This window comes from Pan troglodytes, chromosome X (assembly GCF_028858775.2).
Source record: "Pan troglodytes isolate AG18354 chromosome X, NHGRI_mPanTro3-v2.0_pri, whole genome shotgun sequence".
Lineage (NCBI taxonomy): Eukaryota > Metazoa > Chordata > Mammalia > Primates > Hominidae > Pan > Pan troglodytes.
The window spans coordinates 23,926,016-23,949,160 of record NC_072421.2 but is presented as its reverse complement, the minus strand read 5'-3'; the positions used below and the strand labels follow the sequence as shown (position 1 = coordinate 23,949,160).

The 23,145-nt window shown below is 43.9% G+C and overlaps 1 protein-coding gene and 1 pseudogene across 2 annotated transcripts in view; both read right to left on the bottom strand.

Moving 5' to 3' along the window:
• PTCHD1 (patched domain containing 1) overlaps positions 1–22,469 on the bottom strand; it is a 70,509-nt gene extending 48,040 nt beyond the window's left edge. Inside the window, exons 1-2 of one of the 2 annotated variants that reach the window (XM_063804583.1) lie at positions 21,502–22,469; positions 20,740–21,091 (exon numbers count right to left, since the gene is read on the bottom strand). In XM_063804583.1, coding sequence (XP_063660653.1) covers positions 20,740–21,090 — 351 coding nt within the window. In that variant the 5' untranslated portion in view covers position 21,091; positions 21,502–22,469. Of the gene's footprint in view, positions 1–20,739; positions 21,170–21,501 lie in introns of those variants that run through there. The other variant, XM_016943879.3, reaches the window with a different exon arrangement.
• LOC107970927 (protein Hikeshi-like) lies at positions 1,131–5,004 on the bottom strand (annotated as a pseudogene).
• Positions 22,470–23,145: the final 676 nt, after the last annotated feature.

Genomic DNA, 23,145 nt, shown 5'->3' with positions numbered 1-23,145 from the left:
TTTTACCTTGTAAATAACATAGCTCATAGAAAGCTGAGACATAATGTAATAGAAGAACCTGGAACATAGCAGTAGCCCTGACATGCCACCTTAATGTTTTCTATCTCACACTAACCACTTAAAATAATTGTTAAAATCTGTGATGTGCTTATATTATGAGGTGCTTATGCATTATTATAATGGCTATGAGAGAGCTTTGTAACTTTTCTCAGTTGAAAAGGAGCAAAAATGTCCTAAAAGGGAAAAGTGAAATGCTAAAGAGCAGACCATTTTGAGGTGGAAACATTTTCATGGTGCTTTGCACACAATTTTATAAACAGAGACCCCAATAGGCGGCAAGCAACTCTCAGTAGGGAAACCTCTGATTGTTTTTATCAGGCAGAGACTGGTGGCTTTGGCAGATCACCCTTTAAAAGACAATCTGTCAGTCATTGGCTCCTTTCAACGTGTGAATCTGAGGGTAGGGTGCGCACTCACAGGACACTTTCCGTGGAATCTCGGGGTCTATTAGCACTGAGTGCTGAGGAAGCTTTGCTGTGCCTGCTGCCCTGCTGCCCCGGTAGGCGGGGAGTAGGAGCAACCACACTCCATTCCTGTCACAGCAATTGGCTGGCTTCTCCCCACCCCCTCCCCCCAAAAAAGCCTTACATGAATAAAAGCAGACCTACACAAAATGAAGGATTTCTCTGGAGAAAGATGGGAACAATGTCTGGGTGGACTTTAGGAGACAACTTGGGAGGGGCTTTCCGAAATACGCAGAATGGCTAGCAGCAGTTAAAAAAAATAAGAATTTTGGCCGGGTGTGGTGGCTTACCCCTATAATCCCAGCACTTTGGGAGGCCGAGGCGGGGTGATCACGAGGTCAAGAGATCGAGACCATCCTGGCCAAGATGGTGAAACCGCATCTCTACTAAAAATACAAAAATCAGCTGGGCGTGGTGGCAGGCGCCTGTAATCCCAGCTACTCGGGAGGCTGAGGCAGGAGAATAGTTTGAACCTGGGAGGCGGAGGTTGCAGTGAGCTGAGATGGCGCCACTGCACTCCAGCCTGGGAGACAGAGCGAGACTCCGTCTCAAAAAAAAAAAAAAAAAAAAAAAAAAAAAAAAAAAAAAAAAGAATTTCACCTTGTTCCCAAGCCATTCTAGCCTAGCTTCTGGATGATTTCTATATATATACATTTGTGTATTTCAAATTTTGGGATTGACAAGAAAGTTGTGTGTTTCTCTCTCTCTCTCTCTCTGTGTAAAATAAGCTGAGGTTATGTTTAGATGGCACAAACAACTGAACTTTTTTTTTTTTTTAATCTGTTTGTCTAGACAGGCCATGGGAAGATAGATAAGGTGCAAGGATTATGGCTTTACACATGTTAACTCAAAGTTTTGTGATTTTTCTCAACATAAAACAAATGGAAAAGGAAGGGCTACCGCTCTAATTTTTCCAGGCTGTATCTTTGCTACCTCCTCCTCATCCATGCTGGTTCCTGGAATACTTGATTAAAAACCTATGAGGCTTGCTCTGCACTTCCCGCTTCCTCGGCCTGTGTCTCTGATCTAGCCCCTGTAAGCGCTGACCATTTGAACCACCTGAGGAACTTTACAAACTCAGATACCTGCGCCCACCCTCATACCATTAAATCAGAATCTCTTGGTGAGGGTTTAGATATCTGTATTTTAAAAAGCGTCCCAGAAGATTATAACACACAGCCAAGATTGAGAACCCTTGCATCATTCATAAAATCTTGTTGATTTTGCCTCCCAAATCTCTCAAATCCATCCTCTGCTACTCCATTTCCATTGCTCCTGATTTGGTTTCTAGCCCTTATAATCTATGTGGATGGCAGAAACAGCTTCCTAACTTAGCTTTTTTTGCTTTCCATCTACCCTTCATATGCCACCAGACTTATTTTTCTAAAACGCAAATCCAAATCTGTCTTTCCTCTGCTTTAAATCCTTGAATGGCTCTGCTATGAATAAATGATGGAGCCCGTGTACATCTCAGATGATGATGGAAAGCAGCTGCTCTTCATCTTAGGATCTCTTAGCTTACTTTTTTTTTGTTTTTGTTTTTGTTTTTTTGAGACAGAGTTTTGCTGTTGTTGCCCAGGCTGGAGTGCAGTGGCGCGATCTCTGCTCACCGCAACCTCCGCCTCCTGAGTTCAAGCGATTCTCCTGCCTCAGCCTCCCGCGTAGCTGGGATTATAGGCATGCACCACCACACCCGGCTAATTTTGCATTTTCTTTAGTAGAGACGGGGTTTCTCCATGTTGGTCAGGCTGGTCTCGAACTCCCAACCTCAGGTGATACGCCTGCCTCGGCCGCCCAAAGCGCTGGGATTACAGGCATGAGCCACTGTGCCCGGCCTAGCTTAAATTTTTTCAAAAAAACCTTTTATTTAAGACTCATGAGAAGTTGCAAATTAGTTTAGAGTTCCCATGTATCCCTTACTCAGCTTCCCCTAATATGTTTCATTACCATAGTAAATTAGCAAAACCACAAAACTGACTTTGGTCAGTGTGACAGGCCTTATTTGGATTTCACCAGTTTTTACATGCATTCTTTTTTGTGTGTATATAGAATACAATGAGATTTTATCACATGCGCTTAATACAGTTGTAAAATGATCTCTTTTTCTATCTAGCAGCAGTTCCTAACTCTAACCGTGCATTAGAGTTTCCTAGGGGAGCTTCAAATAAGTACCTAAGTTTGGGCCCGACTTTAGACTATGCTTTAGTCTAGCGCTTCCCAGACTTTTAAGATGTGTAGAAATCAACTAAGGATCTTGTTAAAATGCAGATTCTGATTTACTAGGTCTGGGTGAAGCCTGAGAGTCTGCAGTTCTAATAGGGTCCCAGGCGATTGCCAGTGCTACTGATGCTGCCAATCTGTGGACTGTATTTGGAGTAGGCCACTGTTTTTAGACCACTGAAATGAGAATCCATGGGTTTAAGGCTTGGGTACAGTATATTTGAGTTACTACGGTGATTCTAATATGTAGCCAGGGTTGAGAACCATTGAGATATGTGATGAAATTTAAAGGCTGTGTGATCCTCGGAAGTCGCATCATCCCAACCTCTATTTAAACCATTCTAGGTCATTCCAGTCTCCTCTGATGAGCTATTCAAATGCGAAATAATTCTCGGAGTTAATAATTCTTTCTTACTTTATAATCCATATTCTTCTTCTGAAATTTAAATATACCCTATGTGAACTCTCTCAACAAACTTCCACTTAAATTTCTTCTCTATACTTTTGCTCATCTTGAGATAAAAGGGAAGGAGAGACTGTCCCTTTGCTTTCATACTCAAATTCTGTAAAAGAGATTGCTTCCACATTAGGACCTAGCCTCTTCTCATTCCCTTGTCAGTTGGTCGCCAAGCTCACAGATATTAGAATGTTCTTTCTTTAGCACTTGACAAGACTCATTTTCAGCTGCTGACCTTGTTTTCTATCTTGAGAGCAAACCCCAGCCAGATGGGAATTACCAACTCGCTGCCACCATATAAATACCTAAACCTACTCCCCTTCTTGCCCTCCTGTGAAAATCAAGGCCCATGGCTCTCTCTCTTTTTAAGGTCAATTGCTTTCACTGGGTTTTATCTTTCCTTTCCTTCTTTCTAGTACAGTTCATTCCTTCTTCTCCCATGTCCTCAAACTCTACTAATTCTTTCCCATGGGTTTTACAATATTTTCATGTCTCTTCCATATTTTAAAAAAGGCCTCGTTAACCCCATGTCCTTTCCACCTTCTGCCACATCTCCCCTTCTTTAATAAACCCTTTACATTTGATGTCTCCAACTATACCTCAAAGAGTGATTTGTGCTTGCTAACTTTATTTCCTCACCTCCCACTCACTTCTCAAACCACTACAGTCTAGATTCTATCCTAGCGCTGAACCAAAACTCTACAATGAGTTCTTAGAAGATAAATTCAATGGCTACTTTTTAAATCTTCATTTCCTTCAACTCTGAGCAGAGGCACACAGTTAAGTCAACAATAAAAAGTCAAGGGAGTACCTAAAATATCTTGAGATGGTTAAGCATTTTTTTTCCGTTTTCAATGTTTTTAATTTTTAATAAAGATTTTAATTAAGCTTCAGTCACTAAGAAGTTTTTAAACCTAGGTTTCATGATTCTTTGACTTCATACTTTTTAATGGAGTCAGTTATCTTCAAAACATGACAAATTTCAGAATCCATTAAAAACTATTTTATTCAAATTATGTTTTCCAAAAGACAGGGTTCTGTGCTAGTCATCTTTGAAAGTTTTCGTACCATTTCAGAAACATATTTTGCAGAATGAACATTTCATATAGGCTTGGTGTCATCTGGGCCTGAGAGACAGCAAATGATGAAGCAAAATTGTGTAAGTTGTCCAACATCTTTTGTGTGAACAGAGTGAATGAGTCAACTGAAGATAGAGCAGCATTACCTACAGGAGTCTGCTGAGCCATACTGTCCAGTGATTTCACCAAAATTCCAATCTGAGCAACAGATGGAGTTTGGACAGTATTCATGGCTCCAAAAGGATGTTGGCTTCCTCCTCCAGATTTAAGACCTGAAATTTTGAAGATGGCACTTGGTTTCCCATTCATGACAAATCATAGGAGTTGTCATACTGGCATCCCATTTGAATCAGGATAGGAAAAGTAGACAGAGCCTACTGGATTCCCATGAAAATATGGATTCCATTTTCATGGGAATCCAGTAGGCTCTGGTAAGGCCTGAGCATGGTTTCTTCACTGCTGCATCCTCTACTATATGCCTGGCAAACAAAGTTACTCAGTAAATATTTGTAGTTTGACTGAAACCCTTTCTTTCTCCCATAATGAATTACATGACTCAACTCTTTCCTCTCCTCCTATCTTTCGACCTAACTTTTCTCAGTGTTCTTCTGACTTCTCTACCTTTGCCTATTTGTAAATCTGATGTTCCTCAAGACTGTCTTTGGCATTTCTGATCTTGTCATAACAGAATATATTCTTCACGGGCAATGAATTCCACCTCCATGGTTTGACTTGTCAGCTTTACACTGACCAATCTCCAGTTCACATCAACACTTTACCTCTTCTTCAAACTCTGGATCTTAATTTCCATCTGCCTCCTGAAGATTTGCAAATAAATGGTTTGGGAGTATTGCAACTGGCATATATACAACAGCTGAATCCTTTTCTCCAAATTTGTTCTTCCACCTGTTTCCTGTAATGGTTAACACAGCATCATCCTCTTTCTACTCACCCAGCTGGGAAACTTCTAAGCCAACGTCACCCTTTTCCCTTTGATGACTCCCAGATCCAATTATCTTGAAGTCTTATTAATTCTATCTCCCAATCTTTGGGCTGGTATTTTCAGTGTATGTTCTGAAGCACATTAGATTCTTGGGATGTTGATGGGGCCACCAAAAAAGTAAAAAATATTCATCTCAAATAGATTTGAGAAATGCCAAACTGGACAGAGTTAAATAGGTTTCTTTACAGAGGAACTTTTTAGAACTTTTACTATGATAACGTGCATGCAGTATGAAGATCTGATATGGTGGTACCACATCTGTTGTTTGCCAAAGTTATTTGGCCACAGAGCTCTTTTTTTTTTTTTTTTTTTTTTAACAGCACTAAAGGGAGCTTTCCTAGAACACATTTTGGAAAATGGTGGTCTGATCTATGTCCTTTCTTCTCTTTCTGCAGCTATTGTATTCCAAGCCTTCTGCCTGCAGACTTTAACAGCTCCTTGGGTGTACAGAAGGCATCTCCCTATCTCCAGTGTCTTGCTTCTCCTATTTAACCCCTACACTTCTGTAAGAGGTACCCTTATTAGAGTTGGATTATGTATTTTCCCAGAGTAGTAGACAAGAGTTGGATTATGTATTTTCCCAGAGTAGTAGACATGCTGTCCCTTACTCTGTCCTGATTATCTATATCCTTACTTATTTTCTGCCTGTTTTTGTTTAATCCATTACTGACAGAGGAATGTTGAAGTCTCCAACTATAATAGTGGATTTGTCTATTTCTCCTTTCAGTTCTGTCAGTTCTTGCCTTATGTATTTTGATGCTGTGTTGTTAAGTACATACATATTTAGGATTGTTGTATCTTCTTGGAGAATTGATCCCTTTATAATTAGGTAATACACCTCTTTATTCCTGATAATTGTTCTTGTTCTGATGTTAGCTTCGTCTGAAATGAACATAGCTACTCTAGCTTTCTCTTGGTTAGCAGAATTAGCAGGGTATATCTTTTCCCATCCCTTTACTTTTAACTGTATGACTCTTTATATTTAAAGTGGGTTTCTTATAGACAATACAGAGTTAGGTCTTTTTTTTCCCCATAATCCACTTTGACAGTCATCATCTTTTACTTTGTGTATTTATACCATTCACACTTAAAGTGATTATTGATATAATTAGATTAATATCTACCATGGTGGTAACTGTTCTGTTTTTTTGTTGTTGTTGTTGTTGTTTTTGCATTTGTTCCTGTTTTTTTTTTTACCTCCTCTTTTTCTGCCTTCTCTGGTTTTAATTCAGCATTTTATCTCCTCTGTTAGTGTATCAATTTTACTTCTTTAAAAAATTTTTTAATGGTTTCCCTAGCACTTACAATATACATTTATACCTAATTTAAGTTCACCTTTAAACAATACTGCTTTATATGTGGTGCAGTTATAACAGGGTATTCACAATTCCTCCCTCACATGCCTTGTGACATGGCTGCCATTCATTTCACTTATCCATGTTATAATCATCCAATATATTGTTACTATTATTGATTTAAATGAAGTTATGTCTCAGATCAATTAAGAATATTTTAGTTCAGCTTCATTTATTCCTTCTCTAATACTCTTCTTTATATAGATCTGAGTTTCTGACCTATATAATTTTCCTTTTTCTTGAACAACTTCTTATAACACTTTTTGCGGGACAACACTGCTGGCGATGAATTCATTCAGTTTCTGTCTGAGAAAGTCTTTATATCTCCTTCACTTTGAAGCATAATTTTGCTGGCTATTGCATTTTAGGTTGATTTTTTTTTTCATTTTAACCCTTTAACTATTTATCTTCATTCTCTTCTTGCAGTTTTTTCTCTGATAACTCTAATGTAATTCTTTTCCTTGTTCCTCTATATATAAGGTGTCCCCCTGACCCTGGCTTCTTTCAAGATTTCCTCTTTGTCTTTGGTTTTCTGTAGTTTGATTATGATACACCTACGTGTGGTTTTATGAGTACTTATCTGTCTTGGTGTTCTTTGAGCTACCTGGATCTGTGGTTTGGTGTCTTTAATTTTAGAAAGCTTTTGGCCATTGTTACTTCAAACGTCTTCTGCTTCATTCTTCTCCTTCTGGTATTCCAATTATGTGTATGTCATATATTTTGATAACCCTGTCTCACAATTTTTAGATGTTCCGTTTGGGTTTTTTTTTTTTTTTCTCTTTTAACTCTTTGTGTTTCAGTTTGTGATGTTTCTGTTGCCCTATATTCAAGCTCACTGATTCTTTCCTTGGCAGTTAAGTCTACTGATGAGTTCATCAAAGCCTTTCTTCATTTCTGTTCCAGTGTTTATCTCTAGCATTTCCTTTTGATTCATCCTGAGTTTCCACTTCTCTGCTTACATTACCCATGTGGTCTTGATGTCTACTTTTTCCACTAAAGCCCTTAACATATTAATCATTGTTACTTTATTTTTTTTGAGACAGGATCTCACTCTGTTACCCAGGCTGGAATGTAGTGGTGTGATCAAAGCTCACTGCAGCCTCGAACTCCTGGGCTCAAATGACCCTCCTGTCTCAGCTTCCCAAGAATCTAGGACTACAGGCATGTACCACCATGCCCTGTTAATATTTTTTAAATTTTTTTGTAGAGACGGGGTCTTGCTATGTTGCCCAGGCTGGTTATGAACTCCTGGCCTCAAGGTATCCTTCCACCTCGGCTTCCCAGAGTGCCAGGATTATAGGCATGAGCCACCTCGCCTGGCCTTCATAGTTACTTTCAATTCCCTGTCTGGTATTGAATTTAAATTCCCATATCCGAGTCTGATTTTGATGTTTCCTTTGTCTCTTCAGACTATATATATTTTATTTTGGCTTGCCTTGTAATTTTTTCTTCAAGGCTAGACATGTTCTATCAGTTAATAGGAACTAAGATAACAGGACTTTACAGGGAAGATTTATGTTAATCTAGGGGTCAGAATGTATTTAATGTTTGTTGTAGCTATAGGTACCAGAAGCTTTAATTTCCTCTACTGTCCTTGTTTTTGTCTCTCTTGTTTACGTTGGATTTTCCCACATACTTCTCCTCAGAGAGGGTCTGTTTCTTTTTGCTCTTTCAGCTGTAATCCACTATTATTAAACTGGAGCTCTGCTGATGTGGTAGTAAAGTGTGGTAAGGGGAAATTGCTATATAATCTTCCAATGAAATCTCAGTCTTTTAGTAGACCTGTGACCTTCACAAGTATTTCTCTAGTGGTATAGTTTTTTCCTGTCTTCTATTCCCTTCCCTGGCTGTAGTGCTTCAAATTGATTTCTTTGAATCCCTGACCCCTGTTGACTCTCCCCCCACCAACTCTTAGGTAAGGCAGAAAGGCTGAAGGGGGCTGAAATGGGAAAGAACCTAGGATAAAGTTTCAGAATCGTGCTCTGGCAAGTCCATTCTCCTGGAGAGTAAGCATTTGTTAATAGAGAACACTGGGTGGATTTCACAATGACAATATTGTTGATCCCATTTTATAGATGAAGAAATTGAGACCTCCCAGAGAGGTTAAGTGACTGACTTGATCAAGGACACATTAATAGTTCACAGCCTCAAACACAAAACTTTGGGTTCTAGGCCGGGCGCAGTGGCTCACGCTTGTAATCCCAGCACTTTGGGAGGCCGAGGCGGGCGGATCACGAGGTCAGGAGATCGAGACCATCCTGGCTAACACGGTGAAACCCCGTCTCTACTAAAAATACAAAAAAATTAGCCGGGCGTGATGGCGGGCGCCTGTAGTCCCAGCTACTTGGGAGGCTGAGGCAGGAGAATGGCATGAACCCGGGAGGCGGAGCTTGCAGTGAGCCGAGATTGCGCCACTGCACTCCCGCCTGGGCCACAGAGACTCCGTCTCAAAAAAAAAAAAAAAAAAAAAAACTTTGGGTTCTAAAGCAATGCTTTTTCCACTCTGCCTAAACTGGTACCCACTGAATTTTGGTTGCAACTGTCACCTCTCTCTGACAGCACTTGACATCAAACAGTAATTGACACTGAACATTAGTTGCCAGGGTTCTCCCTGTGGACACCTCACTTTTGACAACTGACGACTCTCCTTTACCAAACTCTAGTCAGGCTCCTCTGAACCTTCTCACCAACTAACCCTTGGCATTGAGATTTCCTTTTCTGTCTTTACATCATCCAATTTTAGGAAGGCTTCTTCTAATTTAACCATAATCCCCCACCCTTTGTATCTGATCATTCTAGATATCTGACTAAATTATTCATCTCTGACCATCTCTCAGATGATATCTGATCATCCTGGCCAGCTTTCAGCAAGAATCCTGTCGGATTGGTTTAGCTAGAATCTGCCCCTTCCCCCTGATGTTTCCTCTTAATAATGTTGTATCCACTGACCCCATCCTGCTCCTTGGCTATAAATTCCCACTCTTCCCTGTTATATTCCGAGTGGGTCGGATCTCTCCCCTACTGCAAAACCCCACTGCAGTAGTCCCTATACTATCTCAGTGGCTCCTGCTGAATAAACTCTGCCTTACCATTCTTTAACAAGGGTTTTGAGTAACTTGTTCTTTAACAGAACCACAGTACTGGGACCCTGTCTCAGAAATGCAGCATGTAGCTACTATTTGTGCCTGCTGTACCATCTGATTTGCTTTAAAGGAAGTTCCGGAAAAGGCAAATGGCAGATGACCCTGTATGGGAAGTCTTTGGAAGAACGAAAGCTTTGGCAATCCTATATGTGGAGATGGTAGCAACAACATCCATGGTGTGTGTGTATTGTGGGGGAGGTGTATCTCTCTTCCTCCATCTCAGGGTGTCCTTTCTTCTACTTAGCCCTTTTCTCCTGAATTCCAACACCAGGAGACAGGCAGTAGAGTACGGCCCTCTGTTCAACATGCTTGCCTTACAGTGCAAACTTCAGATATTCAGATTTATTTAATACCCTTTGTAGAAGAGCTATTATAGCATCATTCAGAATTAAGTGCTGAGCAAACAACTTTTTCATCCTGCTTGTATCTTATTGGCCAGATTCCACAGAGAGAGACTGCATTTTTGGAAGTAGTCCTGGTAGCTAATTTCTAGGATACTTTATAGCAGTGGTTCTGAAAGTGTGGTCCCTGGACCAGCAAGAACAGCATCACCTTGCGAACCTGTCAGAAATGCAAATTCTCAGGCTCCACCCCAGACCTACTGACTCAGAAGCTCTCTGGGGTGGAGACCACAATCTGTTTTGAACAAGTTCTCCAATGCCTATCTGCTCAAGTTGGATTGCCACTACTTTAGCTTACAGAGGCAATTAAATAGAACTGAGTAGTCAGGATATACAAAGGTTCAGCAAGGTTCCTTAGATCCACTAATCTACTGCTCTACTCAAAATGTGGTCTGCAGACCAGTAGCATCAACATCCCTGGGTGCTTGCTGGAAGTGCAGAATGTCAGGGCTACTGCCTCAGACCTACTGAATCAGAATCTGCATGCTGAAATTCCCAGGGAATTCAGAAGTACAAAGTTTGAGAATTACTGCTAACCCTCACTTACAGAGAGGTTAATTTTGTTTGAAGAGATTAGGGATAGAGAACCAGATAGGCAGAGGAATCTTCTTTGGTGGATTTGATGTGGAGCCTGAATAATTGTGGATTTCTTTTGGGATCGTATAAAAAGCAATTTTCTAAAGGGGTAGGTGGGGAAGCACACTGAACTAAATGATCAAAATTCACAGTCTGCAAAATTTCACAACATTCCAGTTTCAAAGGACTTTACAATTATCACTTTGCCTGGTGCTCCTGATCTCTGGCAATTCTGATGACACTCTTCCCTCTGAAGTGCTTGCAGATCTACTTATGTGGACGAGATTTCCCAGGGAAACACTGTAGTCATGTAAATTCAGTAAGAGAAGAGAATGATTAACGTTCTCACCTAAATCACTGGAGAATCCCTCTTTGGCATGCTGTGCTGTGAGATGTGGTGAGGAGAGCCCTGAAACCTGAGCCCGCAGCCTCTCAGAACCTTTAATTCAAAAGGCACTTCCCCGGGCAGGAAGTGAAGGCTTTTTTTGTGTGCAAAGCCCCATCAGGCGTGAAGAGTAGGTTCTGAGCCCAGAGGAACCACGCTGGTGTGCTGGAATGCAATGCACCCATCCCCATCCGCAGCTCTGCCTGCCTAAGAACTTTCTGCAGGAAGAGGAGCTGCATGCTCAGCAGTAGGTTGAATCCAATTGTCTGTAATGACTCAGATGGAGTCATTAAAGACCAAGAAATTGGCAATATGAGTATTGAATGTAGATTGAGCACCCATTATTGCCTGTTGGATCAAAGAAAAAAGTGGCTACATGTGTATTACTCAACAGGCAATAATGGCTTTGAAAGAGCTGGCACATGTGAGGAAATAGCAGTCATTTTCAAAGTAAATAGTAATAATGATAACACACTTTACAGAAGGCTATGGTTACACAGTGCCTTCACATACTTTATCTCATTCTATCTTTACCTTAAGTGGGTGAAAGAGATGCTATTACACCCAGTGCAAATAAGGAGCGTGTTTCTCAGGGAGGTTAGTTGACTTGCCCAAAGATACATACTTAGGAGAACTGGAACTTGAACTTGGCTTTCCTGATTCTAAATCCAGTTTTCTGTTTACAACAGTTAAATTTGAGCCTTGGTACTCCAAGTGTGTTCTGCTGATCTGTAGCATCAGCATCACCTCAGATCTTGTTAGAAATGCAGACTTGCAGGTCCCACCCCAGACCCTTTGAATCAGTCTGTATTTTAGCAAGATGCCTAGGTGACGTGTGTGCATGTTAGAAAGTCTGAGAGCAATCAAACAATCTTTACTCAGTAGGACTACTTGCCTATACCACAAGAACAAAAACAAAATCCAACAACTCAAACCTCATACAATTAAGGTATAAATATCACAAAATGTTCTTGAGCATTTATAATAACAGCTCTATAGCAGAGATGCATTATTTTTTCTTGAGACAATTAGAAAGAATTGACAAAGCCATGGTATTAGTGACAGCAGGAGAGCCTCATGGAGGAATGGGTCAAGGAATCTTTATCTTCCACGCTGAAAAATTAGCAGTTTTAGTGTTTCCATTAAACTCACAGAAATATGCTGATTTTGTACCAGTATCATTTTCTTTTAAGTTTGCCTTTTAGAACAATACTTTCTGTTACTCTGGGCTAACTTTTAAGAAGAGTGGGACTAAGCAACATCAGAATGGTGATCTCCTGAACACTGGTGCTATGGTCAGGAAAACCACTTGTCCTTGATGTTTTCTTTCAAGTGTGTTTCCTATTTACATTTGCATATGGGTGTGGCCAATGTTTTGAGACTTTTCTTTAAGTAAATAAGGGAATGTGTAGTGTGGGGACCTGGTTTCCAGGGTGCTCACTGGGAACTGCACAGGGATCCACCCTCCCACATGGAAATGCACCACTGAATGGGGACTGAGGTCAAGTTTATACCCTCCCAAACTGTACTTGGACCAGAGAAGGTCATCAGATATTTGGTTTTCCAAGAATTTCTCCTCATATAAATGGCAGCAGATCTGGAAACAGAATGGATGCTTATTGCTTATCAACAAGTTTGAAACCAAGATTTGTCAAGGATGAAAAATGAATACAGAGCACAAGAAATCACATGGTCATGCTACCAGGCAAAATTATATTTGACCAAAATAAATCAATAGGGAGGCAGAGCACATTTTCCATCTTACAAGCTATAAACCAGTAACAATTTATTAAGCACCTGCTGCAAACTCCACATTATGCTAGGCTCTAGGAGAGATTTGGCAGTGTCAGACATTGTTCCTGCCCCTGAAGAGTTCATTATCTCTCTTAAGAGAAACGATCACATGACAATATAGCAAATTACATAAAAGTCTACAGGTCTGCATTAAAGAATGTGTATAAGAATGAAAGCCCAATAGATTTAAGGGAGAGAAGAAGCCATGAATCTGAGAAAGCCTCATAAAGTAGAAGGCATGTGAACTGGTCCTTAAAGAAAGGAGGGAGGGCACTTTTAGGGAGAACAACAAAAGTAGATGTGTGAAGATGGGGGCCTGCAGACTTCTGTATTCATAAAGGTGAGAATGAATATGTGCCTCTCAAATGTAGAGGTTTGGCATCTAAAACCACACATCCTGTTGGTGTCTAGGCCCTGTTTGGAGTCATCTTTACCAGCATCCACTGGCACTTGTCAAACTTGAGAATAACTAAATAGCTATGCTGGATGATTCTTAACTGTAAGCTTCATGGAGACAGGGTCATAGCCAGCTTGTTGAGTAAAGGGATGAATATCCATTCCCTAGAAACGGGGCACTAAATCTCTCGATGTATAACTCTAGATGAATATAAGACCCTTAGGGCAGATGCTCTCAGGGTCCCACCCATATAGTCTCAGCTCACACTAACCTCTCCATGCTAAGGTTGCTTGCCACAAACACCTGTAGCTCTGTACCCAATTCTTTAAAAAAAAAAAAAAAAATATATATATATATATATATATATATATGGAGAAACACAGCATATGAAAATGCCGGAAATTTCATGCTTCTAAATGTAGTTGAATCAACTGATGATGGCTGGAGTTGGGGAGAAAATATTCAGCTTCTTTATCCACAACTGAGATTTCTCCAACACATTCTACAGTGTCTCCCAGAGTTCCCTAGTGAGACTGAGCCCCAGTTGCCCACAGTAGACACTTGCTTAATAATACTCTCTTGATTGGCTTCCTGCTACACACTGTTTTACTTCCCCACTCCCCTATCAGCCTTTTCTGATATCACCTCCCAAGATAACCGACTGCACTTACATAAATCATCTTAACTGTACTTGAAGCCTACGAATTAAACCCAAAGTGGAAGACCTAACAATGGGGATCTTTCAAAATAGCAGAAACAATATTCTCAAGAGGATTTCTTAGAGAGCAAGAAGATAAAAATAGCTTTTTCTATTTCCTCACTGCCTCCTTTTGTTCAAAATATGAATTCAGAAGTTGTAAGCAGAACATATTATTCAGGGCTTCCCGTAAGAAATAACAACTGGTGTTGATTTCCTTTTTTTCCTTTTCTTGTCTTTTAAAGGTTAGCGATTACTCACCTCCCCTGCTGGTCATTAAATCAGTCTGGCAGGATTCCTCGGTAGTTCTGTGGCCTTCCGGGTATGTGGCGGAGACACAGGCAGTGCTGCAGACAGGCCTGCTTGCTGTGATGTGCTATCAAGCAGGTGACTTCAAAGGTCTGCTTTAAGCCTATCTCAAGTATCACTTGGGGCTCACACTGAGCCCCGAAATCAGGTACCAGATGGCACATCCCACAAAGTCAAAGTTGATCAGCTCACCAGCATCTCACATTTCCCTGGCTTTTGTGCCAAGGCACTGGAAACACTCAGGTAGAAAACAAATAACTTCTGTTAGCTTACTTCTCCTTCTCGTATTTTTAAGGAGTCATCAGTTCAATGCTTGACTGTCCTGTGAGCTTTATAGGTCTGGTGAATCCTGAGAGGCTCAGTTGTTGTGGTCATTTAAAATAGAATCATCCTTTCCTAACTCTAATATGGCATCTATCAAGATGCCATGAGTCATTACAAAGGTGGGCTTCCTCTCCCACTAAGGCTTTATATCTAAATTTCAGTTTAATCAAAGTTTGTCTCAAATGTGTACCTAAATGGAGAATTAAAAGACTGCTCCCCAAATCTAAATGAGACAAGTGGGCATTTGACATACTAATCGCACAAATCAAATGTACTTAAAAGTCAGACAACCCTAGGATTGAGACTGTGCTTAGATTATTCGGATACACTACCTACGAAATGAAAGGAGAATGAAAACCGATCTCAGTCTCTCCTTAATTTTCCCCTAGTACAAAAATAAAGAGTAAAAGTCAATTGACTGACCCAGCAAATACACAAATGCTGCCCTTTCAGGCCCAGGCTCAATCTTTTCTAAGAGTATCTGCCACTTGGATAACTCACCAGAAGAGACTGGACTGCCCAAGGCTTCATAGCACCTGTCACCAAACAAAGCACCCTGAGATGCTAAGAGAAGATTCTAGCATCAGCCTCTGTGGAGATGACCTTTAAGGTGCCTTCTAAACCGAAGGTTCTTTGATTCCGTGTTTCTTTGATACAAGCTCTTCTCTTGTCATTTTATACTTGGAAAAGCAGAGAGGCTGGAATAGGCAACAAAGCACTGCCTCCTGCCTCCTCAGGCCGCTGCTCACAGTGGGGTCTTACACACTGTCAGAAGAAGCCCGACCTAAGTGGGCGACTGCTGCTGACTGATGCTTAAGGCATGCCAATAATGGGCACTCTAGTAATGGTCAAGTCTCAAAGGCCAGTGTCAACTTAGCCCCTTCGTCATTCAAGCAGTTATACTGCATTCAGTTTCTTGGGCTCCTCTACAGCAGGTGGGATTTAGACCTGAAGGGACAGAGCCATCGAAGAGAGCAAGATAACTGCATTTTGGGGACGATTACACTGGAAAATCTGGTCTCTGCTCAACTGCCCAAGAGAGCATCACCTCGGAGGTCATAATATTTGTCCCCAGAGTTCTATGAACTTCTCTTTGGCAGTTTTTCATTTTACATAATCAAAGTAGCAAAAAAAGAATCTTTAAAAAACAAAAGAAACATGCAAAGCAGAGAGTTTCTCTACCTTGGCACTGTTAACATTTGGGGCTGGGTAATTTTGTTGTTGTGTGGGCTACGCTGTGCCTCTACCCACTAGATGCCAGTAGCACATGCCTCTTCCCCAAGTTGTGACAACCAAAAATGTCTCCAGCCATTGCCAGATGTCCCCTGGGTGGGTGCACAGTCAGCCCCGGTTGAGAACTACTGCCTTACAGATTAACACTATTAACTTCTTGAAAGTGCTCTAGTAATGACATTTTAGAATACAACATAGGAACTTTGAAAGTACAGAGAGCAAATCTCTCGGGCTTCGCGAGCCACAATTTCTGCTATATAGCTTTCTTGGTTTTTGTTTTGTTGTGTTTATAATCTTTTAAATCTGTAAAAACTCAGTCTACGTTAAAAACTAGGCTGAAATTTGCTGATCCTTAGATTGTAGAGGAAGAAATGATGGTGATTCCCATAGTGATTGAAAGTGTTGAGACAGCATTTGGAAAAACTATGATCTTGATCTAGCTACCCATTCTTTGTGACCCCGAGCTAGCAGTTATGCTGCCCTTCTTGGAAAGCCTGAAGTAAATAACTTAAGGTTAGATTTTATTAACCTTGTTTGCAACTTAATTCTATTTAATGTATTTAAACATAAAAGCTTTAAGTAAAACAGAAACTTGATATTTGAGCGAAATGAGATCTCCTAGTAAATGGAAGAATGTTTGCTATGTGAGGATGCGTCCGTCCCGTGGTTTGGAATAAAACATTCTGAGTTTCCCCTGAAGAAGAGGACTTTGTACAAAGGCAATTCCCCTACCCAATTTTGAAACTGAAATACGCTTTGATATGACTACGGGGGTTATCAAGGAGGGAAGAATGATATCTTGCAAACAAAGAATCCTAGTAACTGTCTGTAAAGTTGTAAAAATAAAAATTTCACTATGTAAATACATTTCAAATTCGTTTTTATGGAATTTTCTTTAACTCATCACATAAATGTCTGAGTAGACTAGGGAGGGTCTATTCAACAAGTATTTATTGAGTAGCTATTATGTGCCAGGGACTGTGTAAGGCACTAAAGTTCAGTCAACCTGGACCCTGCCAGTGAGCAGCACTCAATCAGGAAGCAGCTACATTCAATCATCCAGAGATTTTTTTTTCCAAAAAAATCTTCTTTCTATCCTTGTATATTGTTAATTATAAATATCTTATGCTTTACTTTGGGTATTTGGAGTTTCTGTATGTGGATTTTAATTGACACTAGACAGAATCAGTCAAGAAAAATATTCTTATGATCCAATTACCACTATTAGAACAACTGGATGGGATGGGATATAAAACTTTGGTCAACTGTACTTCATTTCGATAACAAAAATGTACATTTTAAATCATTCCAGTAGCGTATCATATGAAAGTAAATTACAATGAAAAGCACACTGGGCTTGGAGTCCAAAACCCTGGGTCCAGTCCAGTCCTGGTTCTAGCCTTGTATTTTTTCCCATGGACAAGTCAGTTAACTTCTAAGAAGTAGTTTTCTCATATGTAAAATGGGATATAGCCTTTTTCGCAATTTACTGTATTTAAACATACTGTATATTTATAACCTATAAAGTCCTATAAAGATGATGTCATTATCATAAGTACTGGGCTGTACTGATTCTTCACTTTAAATAGATGATTCCGGAATAAATCAAGAATTGTTTTGTTAACAGCCTGGATCAATCATCAAAGGGACCTACTTACACTTCATTTTAGGTGATCGCAACGAAACGTATCTATAAAAGCTTGTGAGGCCCTCCTTTGAAATTTGCTTTGAGATGAACATCATGGATCTTCAGTTAAAAGATATAATCAGCTAAATTTAATTTTCTAGGAAAAGGAAGATGTTTGAAGAGCAGCATTTATTTAAAGAGGTTCAGAAATTACTGCATGAGCCCTTATCAGCACCACCAGGTCCTACCCACTTTTGCCTAATAATGCATCGTTGCCCTGTAGCCTTCAGGGGAAACCAACGCTGGGGGGAGTCATGCCTCACAGTGTGGGGTCAACTTCTACGCTACAGTGTTCAGAGTATGGTAATCATATCACTTGCGCATATTCGAGAAAGCTCCTCCAAACCAGATCAGCTGGATTTTTGAAATACAGATATTTTTCTGTAATACTCTCAATTACATTTAAAAACGTCAACCTGGCTTTTCGTTTTCTGTCATCACTCCCTCCCAGTCTATTTTTTTTTGTCAGCAAATAGTGGGACCAATATCCCAAGAAGGATCTCCTTCACTGCACAGGTACAATCCCAAAACATTAAGAGGAGAGAATGGGTCTACTCTTCATGCTTGAAGCAACACCTTACACAGCCCTACAAGTCACCTCCTCAGTTCTGTACTGGGGTCTGAAAAAGCCTCAGACCTGCTTATGCTCTGTCCACTTCACTTCATTTCAAATGTGACGCCATAAAACCGGCAGGGACTGTTCGGTGTTGTGTAGTGTTAACTGTCAATGCTATCCTTGATGCCAGTAACGAAGTATCAGAATAACACTAGTAACAGCAATAACAGTGATTCTTTCACTCCTGACACCTTTCCTAAAGGACAAGTGGTCATGTCTCTAAATGAAAAAAAAAAAAAAAAAAAAAGTCCTCACTCCCACACTTTACATTACCATGACTAATGAAGGTCCATCTTCCTGTCCCCTGGCTCCATATCTACCAAAAGTAGGGGCTGGATGCAGAAAGAAAAAATTAAACATATAATTTAAAATTGAAGACAGTTAATTCCTTGGTTCCGTAAGTCCGGATTTTTATAAGCTGTATGAACTCATTTGACCAGAGAGTCATCAGCTAGAAATAAGTTCGGACCACTGTTAGGCTTGGTTTTGATTTTACTCAGACACCTAGAAGATGAAAAACCATCCCTGTTCTTAAAACAATCCACTGATTTGACCATTGTCCTTTAAAGTTGCCCTTTAGATATGGAGGCAAACCAAGCCTCCGTCTCTCCAGTCTCAACCTTCTCCTATAGCGCTGTTTTCTGTCCTGAACTGATCAAAATCAAATAGGGAAGAAGTAATCCAGTTGAAAAGAGATCTGATAATGCTTGTTGATGTCTCATTAACCTTGAGAGTGACTGTAACTGGTGACTGCCTGTCACAGTGGTGTGATGGTTTGTGAGGGGGGGGGGAAAAGGCAATGGAAACGTCACCTTGAAAAAACACAAAAAGAGAAATATCATTTAGTAGATCATCAATCAAAAGACGGGGCATTTCCAACTGTCAGAACGGGTTAAATTACAGTTTCCTTATGCCCATGATGAATCTACTACGTGTTTTCTTGGGAAAGCTTTTGGAGCAGTATTTATCTGTGTCCCAAAATATAGTCACTAAAGTATTGAGAGAAAAAAGAAAACCACTTTGATGCTGGAAGTCTAATCATGAGAAAAACAAACATCTCGGGATTAATGTTATTAAGGTTCTTTGATGAGTAAATGTGTGATTTGTGTGCCATTAAAAATATCATGAGCCACTCCATGTGGGAAGATCCTAATTCCATTGAGCCCCTAGTCAGATTCCCCTCATTACTAATTGCTAATTGATAACATGTCAACAAACGGACATAGGAAAATAATGAAAATTAGCTTGTCTCTAGGGATAAACTGTTACCTGTAGAGGAAAAGAAGAGGAAAGAGTTCCCCAGGTTTCCCGGCAGACTCCCCTTGGGATAAGTAGACTAGAAATCTAACCAGCCTCTAGTACCAGATCTGGACTAGAGACTCACACAAAACCATCACCTTCCATCCCTCTGCACCAGAGTCCCAGCTGGGACTGGTTCTTGTCTGCCCTCCCCAAAGGAGAACCTTAAGTAAACAAGCCCCACAGTCCCCATCAGGGATTCAGATGGAACATTCTCACCTATTTTTACTTTTCTCTCCTGAGGGCTCCACTTTTCCATCTCTAGTCCTCACTCCTCTGCTTCTCTTAGGAAGTTCCTGAAAGTTACCACCATTAACCTCACTTTCCACATCAAATTCCCACCTCAAGCTGATGGCACAACCGGTTTCTGCGAGTGTCACCCTCTAACCAGCTGCTCGGTTTCCTGTGCTCTTCTCGGGGCCACACAGCCTGGCTTCTGTTCTCACCCTTCGGGCTCTGCCCCTCACCCCCATGCTCAGATGCACCCAAATAAAAGTGGATTGATCGGTTCCCTCTTTTCCCAAAGTTTTGGCGTTTCTTGAGGAGCTACTGTGAAAGACGAAGTAACTGCGAATTACAAACATAATTTCATACCCTAGAAGATAGAGATGGCTACCTCGCTCCGGAGAAGAGAGCAGCAGGGCAGCCCCCTGTCCTCGCCAGAGACCACACTTCTTTCTGGGTGGGTGGGAGGCATCTTCATCACCATCCCGCCTCACATTCTTTTGTCCTTTCCCAACATCCCACACCAACAACCGTTCCCCAAACACTGCGGGGGGCCAGAAAAAGGGAGAAACAAAACTGAGGACAGGGAGGGGTATCTCGGAATCCCCTCCAAGCACAGTATTTTGTTCTCAAGTACTAGGACTTTCCAGAATGTCTTCTCTCGTTCTGCTCCTTCCTGGCCCAGTTACCCCAAAGCCTCCCCACCCCCAAGCCCACTGCGACCAAAACAAGCGCACCGACCACAGCACTGTGGCCGCCGCCGCCCCAACTGTTGCAGCAGCTGCGGGGTGGCGGTAGAGGCGACGTGGGCAGGGCCGGACCCGGACCCCGACGCTCCTTGTCCAGGAGGCTGGGAGGCTCCAGTCGGCCGCCCTGGGGCGCGCGGTGCAGGAGAGTCCCTGCGGCAGCTGCCTGGGCTAGGAGAGGTGGCGCTCTCAGCCGGGACCCCAGCGCAGAGCCAGCCCGACCGCGGCCGCGGCGCTGGCGGAGTCTGCCCGCACCCGTCCCCTCTCACCTTTAAGATCAGGTCGGTGTGATGCTGGTCCAGCATGTTGGCTTTCTGGAAGGAGGTGACGATGACCCGGCCGTAGCGCCCGGGGGTCTGCAGGTCCGAGTAGAGACGGTGCTTGGAGCGGTTGACCGGGAAGAGGCTGTTAACCAGGTTGCGCTCGATCTTGGCCAGGCTGTGCTGGGGCGCCAGCAGGTGCTCCACGCTCTCCTCGACCTGGTAGCGGCTGAAGCTGGCGCCGAGCAGGATGGAGATGAGCACCGGCGCCGAGGCGAAGAAGACAGGGTGACTGGCAATGAAGTGGCCGAGCCGGGAGAAACACGTCCTCAAGCCCCTGTGCAGAACCTGCCGCAGCATCCTAGAGCAGAGCGGGCGCGGGAGGAGGGCGAGGCGCACGCTCGGCGCGGGTTCGGGCGGCGGCGGCGGCGGCGGCGGCGGCAGCGGCGCCCGCTGCGGCGGCGACGGCGGCGGCGGCGGCGAGACCCTGAGCTCTCCCGGAGCCGCGGCACCACCATCGGGGAGTCCCGCGCCGCGCCTCGGGAGGGTCCCCTCGAGCCGGAGACACGCCCTCCTGCCCGCGGCCGCGCCCTCCCGGAGAGCCCCCCAGCTTGGCGGCCTCTGCGCCGCCCCCACTCCGCCCTACCGCGTGCGCCCTCCCCACCCCCCGCGGCCTCCCCGCCCGGGGGGCTCCGCGCCGCGCGGCCGCGTCCCCTCTCAGCGCGGGCGGGGCCCGGGGCAGCCCCCGCGGCTCGTCATGACCCCACTCACCCGACCCCCAAGGCCAACGACGGGGTGGCGCGGGGAGCGGCGACGGCGCTATCGCCAGGAGACTCTGCGCGCCCGCCCAGGAACACGAGGACGGAGAATTCCAGGCTACACCCAGTCCCCTCCCCTCCCTTCGCTCCCCTCCCCCGGTCCGGCCCGCCGAGCTCGCTCTCCCCTTCTCTGCCCTCCTCCGGGAAGACCCAGAGATAAATAAAGAAATGGCCCCGATTTTCCAAACAAAAAGTAAAGAGTTCTCAGGAGGGGGGGAGGGGGCGGGTGTCGGGCGGACCCGCTCAGAGCCGAGTCTCTCCAGAGGCTGAAAGGAGCAGGCTGAAGACTGCGTGCGTCCCGGCTCTCGCCAGGCTCAGGTGGTGGCGCGCACTGGCTGGTGCCGAGAGGGGGTGGGGAGCGAAGACGCTCGAACGTGGAAATCACGCCTCCTTCCAAATAAGAACCGTTTAAAATACCCCCAACACTGCAGCTTCGGCGGGACCACGGGGTCCGGGTGTGTGTCTGGAGCACGTCCACTCAAAAGGTATCCGTGGAGAATCTTTCTCTCTGGCTCTAATTTAGGGTCGCTCCAGAGTGGATTGGGGCTGGCCAGCTCTGTTGCACACCCCCCAACCTCCCACCCAGTCCTTTAGTAATAAAAGTGCTGATAATGACGGTCAGTCGATGGAACTGTCCGTCGCCTGGGCTCCCGGGCTCCCGAGCTCCGGGGCTCCCCGGCTCCCGGTTCTTCGCCCTGCCTTCTCTTCCTCCTCCTCTCTCTGTCGTCACCAGCAGGTCTGGGGGACCTGGTGCGGCGTGGCTGGCGCGGGCGCCCCTGCGGGCGTAGAGTGTTTGAGAAAGGCTGGCCAGGGAGTCAGTAGCATTAACCCCCTTCTCTGCCTCACTCCGCCCTCTCCTCCCCTACATGCGAAGGTGTGAGAGTGGAGGGAACCTTATCTCAGAGCAGGAGAGATACAGGTCTCCGAGCGTGTTGAGCCGCAGGGGGCGCGGGGGAGCCCGCGGGGCGCCGACGGCTTGGCAAAGTTGGGCGTGTGCGTGTGCGCGCCAGCCGTGAGCTAGCAGGCAGTCACCGTGGTTCCCCTCGCACTCCCCCTCCGGAGAATTCCCCGAGAAGGCGGGCGCCGGCTTCGGCCCCGGGATAGACCTGCGGCGGCGGCGGGAACGGCCACGCACAGGTACAATTTAGCGCGTTTCATTTCGCGCTCCAAGCTCCTGGGTCTGTCCACTGCAACGCAGACCGAGCGGGATCTCGGAGTCTGGGTCACTGAGGCGCTCTCTCCAGCCAGGGGGGTGGGATACAGGGCGCGGCGAGGGGTCCTCAGGCTCCGCGCTCTGAGCGCTCAGCCTCCCCATCCCAAGCCTTTGGTCGCTACAGCTCAGCCTCCCAGTGCCAGGGGTCGAACGGGAGGCGGTGGCCCGCACTACGGAGCATAGACATGCATATTAATCGAAGCTGAAGGAAGACGAATAGGGACAGGAGGAGGAAGGGGAGTGGTGGGGGAAGAAAGAGGAGAATGGGTAGGAGAATGCGCCTCGGGGAGGCATTTCCCTAACGTTCCCATTCCAGACTCCCCTACACCTAGTGGCCCTTCACTTCTCAAACTCAACTTGGGAACTTGCACGTTGGAAACAGCA